The sequence below is a fragment of the Cystoisospora suis genome (assembly GCF_002600585.1).
Source record: "Cystoisospora suis strain Wien I chromosome Unknown contig_9191, whole genome shotgun sequence".
NCBI lineage: Eukaryota > Apicomplexa > Conoidasida > Eucoccidiorida > Sarcocystidae > Cystoisospora > Cystoisospora suis.
In genome coordinates, this window is record NW_027161969.1 from 502 (window position 1) to 6,084 (window position 5,583).

Sequence of the window (5,583 nt, forward strand, 5' to 3'; positions counted from 1 at the left end):
CGTAGAGGTTCTCTGATTTCGCGGATCTTTTCATCCTAAGTTTCCCGCCGGCGCCGTCTCAGTGTGCAGGAAAGCTGGCTGCGTCCGCTAAAACCTTGGTGGATGGCAGGAAACCCGTGTGTCGAAATAGTAGCTTCAGAGTGAAGCCGCAGCAGGAAAGCTTGTCGCCCAGCAATTTCTCAGACAGTTCCGCACCCGTGGACGCGCCCTCGTGCTCCACACTGACCCCCGTCTGACTTCTTTCGGGGTATCCGCCGGTCTCAGTACTCTTCGCTAAAGCATCAGACCGTGGCTGAAAGACGGCCTACTGAGAGAAGCAGGTGTCTGTGTTTCTCCGCCCGTTCGCATCATCACAACCTGGGCGGAACTTGTACTCCGTGTGCCTGTGGGGCCAGAAAGCCCATTCCCTGTCAAGTCCTTCATCCCAGCGCCCCGCTTCTTCAGATTGCATATTCGCAGGGCAACTGCTCCAAAAGATGCAATGCCTTCGCGGCCAACTACCCTTCGAGAATACGCTAATTGACAGAGCGTTTGATCGGTGCGCGCTTTCGAAAACTCCACAGCGGAGACATCGGCTCTGGAGTCTGAGACCGCCAACAGACGAGCTTCACGAAGTAACAAGGATTCATCAGCAGCCCAACTCCCGATCGTGCGAATGCCATATGTTACTCCAACTAGACTGCATGTAGCGTCACGTCCCTCACATAACCCGCAGGCTTCCTGCAATGCAAAGTGTGCCATTCCCCTTGATTAGCGAAGACTTGCAACAGAAAACGAAGAACCACCTGCCCATCCCCCAGCCTAACACGCACGAAATCTTCAGTGGCCGCCCGGCATCAGATCCTGCCCCCCTCAGCCAGGTGCAACCACTCGACATCTCGAATAAACCTTCCTGTTTGAGTCACATCACCAGGAGATCCGCTGAAAGAAACAACATCACAAACATTCCCTGATTTCTATGCAGCGAGCAACTCCGAGTCCAAGTGACCACGTAAACTCACGAAAACCGTGCTCTCGGAACTGATGTTCAAGTCGCTGGGAACGAGAGTGAGAGACTGACCACGTCCGTACACCGCATCCGCCATAGGCGAGCTGAAACTGACTGTACAGGAAGCGTACATGTCAGGCGTATTCTGCACGATCGGCAGGCCGGAACACCGAAACGTCCACTTGGACTAAACAAAAGTTCCACCGGGGCGTTCCCAAAACCCCTGCCAACGCGAAGAGGTACGATGGGGTATTGTCAGTGTCGATGGTCTTGCCCTGCTAGTCCTATACTGGTCCTGAAGCGCAAACATCCTCCTAGGACAAACAAGACGCCGCCGCTCGCGAGTGAATGGGCACTCAGAAGATCTTCCCGGCTAACGCCATAAAGTGTTCCACCTATGAATACACAACAGTCACCGACATCCATGATACTCTTCCGACGGCGGTGTTTGGCGCCCTTGCCGTAGTATTCTCAAGTCTCTCCATTTGCCACAGGTCGTTCGTCCTGGAGCTTACGCGACCCCTCATCCTTTTGCATTTCCTCGATCTGCTGTACGTCGACAAGCAGATCGGAAAGAATTTTAAGCTGCTGTTCAAAAAACTCAACCTTCGTCAAGCCACTAAGGTTTGAGGAAGTTCTGTCGCCTTCTGGTGAAGCAGAGCACTCTTCTTCAGCTTCCTTCCTCCTTGTGCTTCGACTCCCCTTCACTGCAGCCAGATCAATCTGACCGTGGTCCGAAGAACGCCAGACAGGGGTACTGCTAGACGTGGTTGGCGGGCTCCGTGCCAAGCTCGGGCTTCCTGCCAAGTTTCCGTACAAGAGCTGGCGCAGGAAAGAATCACAGGAACACACTTAAAAACGGAATGTCCTCCGATTACATGGAGGCACAGCCACGCTACATACATACAGATTCCTGGATGCGCGTAAGCCTGACTCAGAGGACCCTTGAGGAAGTGCTTGAGAAGTGCTCTCCAGCGTACCGTCAAGAAAAAACAATGACCCGGCAGCCTATTCTCATCTAAACTGATCCGCGCCCAGGCCCGCCATATTTTCATTAGCTAGAGACCAGAAACCAACGTGGGACGAGCAGAAAAAAACAAGAAACAGCTGTTGAAACCGGTCCGAATGTGCACACAAGTGTCAACCTGTACACCCACGTCCACACCTACAGCCAGTGCACCCAGACAACACGACGCAAAAGCCACGAGGTAGGAATTGAGACTGCACACATCTCGATTACGACACAGCGATCAGAATTACATACCCGCAACTGCTAGAAGAGAACCCTCGCGCTTGTCGTCAACGGAAAAAACGTACCTCCTCAAAATCAGCAGGAAGACTCCGCATGAACTTCTGTGCCTCAGCTCGGGAGAACTCCTGAAAGTCGGCAGTGTCCTCGAAGGTAGCCTCCGTGTCGACAAACGGATCGGACTCACTTGTAAGGCTACTGCTGCTACTAGTGCACCGCTCAGAGACACGCAAGAGTGACCGGCTAGCCGACGTCCCGCCGATGTCGCCTGGTATCACACACGTACAGGCCTTCCTCGTGCTGAGCGATTCGTGAGAGTTGATTCACAAACGGTTTTGCCTAGCTCTGAACCCCGGTTTCTCCACTCTCTTTCTCCTTCAACTCCGGAAAGCCGCAAGTATACGAGAGCTCACTGTCCCTTTTTTGACCTCTTCCAGCCCATCGCCGGTGTGCGGTAACACCACGAGTCTGCTGTGAATGACCTCCCCAGTTGCTTCATGAAAGCAAAAAATGGCGGCTAGCGAGACGACACGTACAGAGCGGGATGGAAGCACGCAGTCGGAACATTCTGCTGATGTGATTCGGCCTTGATTCAGTAGTGATAATATTTTCTTTCCTACAGACGCGTACCCAACGATGACAAAGTTGAGAATAACAACTGTGGCCATGACAGCCTCTGCGTAAACGCCCCGCTCCCTTCTCCCCTGGACCTACTGGTTGGGACTACGAAAGCGGGAGCTTTTGTCTGATACTGTTGAGCGCTGTGCAAGTGCAAGAAGACGGGAAAGAGAAACGTATCACTGCGGTGGCTGGACAACTCCCGGTTCCTTCTACGTAGCGAGGTTTACGTGGCGCACTGCGATGCAAAACGCAAAAAGAGTTGGGTATCTCACCGAGGCCTTCAGTCTTCGGCGGGCATGCAAGAAGATTCCTTCTTGTCCGTAACCGACCCGTGCGGTGGCAGTGCATGGCGTGAAGGTGACGTTCGACGTCAGCCGAAGGATTCCCAAGTAACTGTGTAGCTGCCCACTCCGTCAGAAACTGCTGGAGCAACTGCAGGCGTGAACGAGTACACAAAAAAAAGAGAAATCTGTCACTTTCGAGTTACAATAGGACCACAACCCGCCGATAAGCATGGAGCGTACATACACGTACATGCAAGCGACAACACCTCAGAAAGTAAAAACAACTATACCTCCCTACTACTGTCTCTATCGAGGAAAAAGCACGCTCACGCGGCGACACATTTCCATGGTACTACGGAGAAAATCCCTGTACGTGCGCCAGACCACGACACAAGAGCGACGGGCGACAGGAGCCGGTACAGGAATGTCAGAGAAGACCTGCAGTGATACAAACCCGTCGCTCCTACACCTTTTCGCACGCTCCACCCAGTGTAGCTACAGCATCAGCAATACCCAGAGACACGGCAGTGAGTCAGTCGCATCTGACTGAGAATAGAAAGAAGGAAGGATGAATCCCAAAACATACAGGAGACAGCGTTGTCTGGCTACTGAACTTTCTCGTGTCGAGTTGAGAAGAAACCTCACAACACACGCGGGGGACGAGGAGATCACATTCGTGTTGGCTGGGAAAGGGACTTTCGCGATGAAAGAAAAATATCTCCTCCTTAATAAACGCCTAGACCGATACCATTGTCCCTGATACAACATAACCCTCTTCACATCGGACACGCAGCAACTGCATACTCACAGACGAGTTCACGAGACTTCTTTTTATAACTACAGCATACATTGCAGGCCAGGAAAGACCGAGCCCGACGTTAAAGCATTTCAGAAGGTAGCAGTGAAGAGATATCGTGATACAAATGCGCGCAGCCATGTCTCCTTACCTCGGGATGGCGCAAGTAGAATAGAGTGGTTGTTAGGCTTCGCTCAAGTGCCACCTTCCCCCCTCCCACTCTCGCCAAGACTGAAAAAGTCACATCTCCGATGCGGGTTCCTTCCGTGAGCAAAATAAAAGAATGAACGAGCGAAGCCATTCTGCGCTTAAGCAAGACAAGAAGAGCGTGGCAGTGTTACGACGTATCGCACGGGCTCAGTCATGATCCGTCTTGCGTTTCTGTCCGCGGGGCAGAACAGAGCTCCTGTCGGCCGCGCGGCCGCAAAGTTAAGCTTTGCTCTCTTGTCCCGAAGAACAGAGAGATGCGGCTGGAACCAAAAACTTCCAAGGAGCTTGTTACGGAAGGTGTGTAACGAGGAAAGCGCCCTGCTTATTCGCTTATCTGAATGACCTACAGCCAGGCACTACACTACAGAAAGTCGAACTCTTACGCACAAGATGATGTTGCAGGCGTGACTGGCGGCGACGGCCTAGAAGTGTGCTCGAAGCAAATGACATAAAGTAGTGCAGACGTTCAGGGTCTAGACCTTTGGTTACTTCGTGAGCAACATGAGCGTATGGCCGAGAAAAAGAGCCGAAGCTAGCAGTGTCACGGCGAGAGGACCCTGAGACGGTCCGCAATTATCGGGACTCTGAAGAATCGCCGTTCTGCGCAGTGGGGGGCTAGACCTGGAGTTGACGGGCGTGCTGCGAAGCAAAGCATTCCCTCAGCCACCTGAACCAGGCGGGCGCGAGCGAGGACAAAACGCCCGACGGCCTAGCTCGGTTAACTAGACAGCTGATCAGAGGTGGCGAGGGAGCGAACCGGACTAGGAAATGCTCACGGGGTGCCGGAAACCAGAGCCTCTCTCTCTTGAACAAAAGCGAAGGGGCCGGGACACGAAGGAGACACCGCCGACTCAGGGGGTTCACTAGGGGAACAGAAGAAAGGTTTCCATGGCCGCCCTTTCGCAAATCATGTTGACCGACAATCACGAATACAAGGAATTCTCCCAGCGACAAGAAAGCGACTGGTGACGCCGGGAGATCAGGGGATAAGACACCCGGAAGTCTGCATGGATTCTGCTGAAGAAGAGAAGACGTCTGCATGTCTTCGACGACAGAAAAAGAAAGCTGCCGGAAAGGTTAAGATTCCCGGCTCCACGTCGCAGGGTGAAACAAGCGATGAGACAGCGTGCGACTGAGGCGAAATCGAAGGAGCTAAGCTGTCGTCTCGCATGCATCTCGTCAACGGGTGGCAGACGGTCGAAACCAGGCGCCTTTCGTTGGGTTGGGATAGAGCTGTGCCGCCGGTTGTTTGTGAGTGCAGGAGTTGATACAAAGACGCTCGAAACCCCAAAGCAAAGGGAGGGCCGGCGATCTGCCTGCTTACCATCCGGTGACGCGCCCCATCGTCCGCGTCCGACGGCATGTGAAGCGTATCGTCGAAAGAACAATTCTCGCGCTGCCGAGCCATCCTCTCTGTAATGGACGCCGCAATATC

At 53.3% G+C, this 5,583-nt stretch overlaps 1 protein-coding gene across 1 annotated transcript; it reads right to left on the reverse strand.

The window, feature by feature from the left end:
* Nucleotides 1–574: 574 nt before the first annotated feature.
* On the reverse strand, nucleotides 575–5,583 carry CSUI_010994 (uncharacterized protein). The gene is made up of 4 exons (XM_068071095.1): nucleotides 4,090–5,583; nucleotides 3,131–3,290; nucleotides 2,306–2,505; nucleotides 575–1,810 (listed from the first exon to the last, which is right to left on the reverse strand). The coding sequence occupies exons 1-4, from the start codon at nucleotides 4,237–4,239 to the stop codon at nucleotides 1,460–1,462; spliced, it is 861 nt and encodes a 286-aa protein (XP_067916929.1). The 5' UTR covers nucleotides 4,240–5,583; the 3' UTR covers nucleotides 575–1,459.

Bases quoted from the DNA above. Each gene is read 5' to 3' on its own strand.
- CSUI_010994 (XM_068071095.1), bottom strand. From the start codon at position 4,239: ATGGCTTCGCTCGTTCATTCTTTTATTTTGCTCACGGAAGGAACCCGC. The intron at 3,291-4,089 runs GTAAGGAGACAT...TCACGCCTGCAG, and splicing joins TCTACTTGCGCCATCCCGAG to TTGCTCCAGCAGTTTCTGAC. The intron at 1,811-2,305 runs GTACGTTTTTTC...TTCCTGCGCCAG, and splicing joins TTCCTGCTGATTTTGAGGAG to CTCTTGTACGGAAACTTGGC.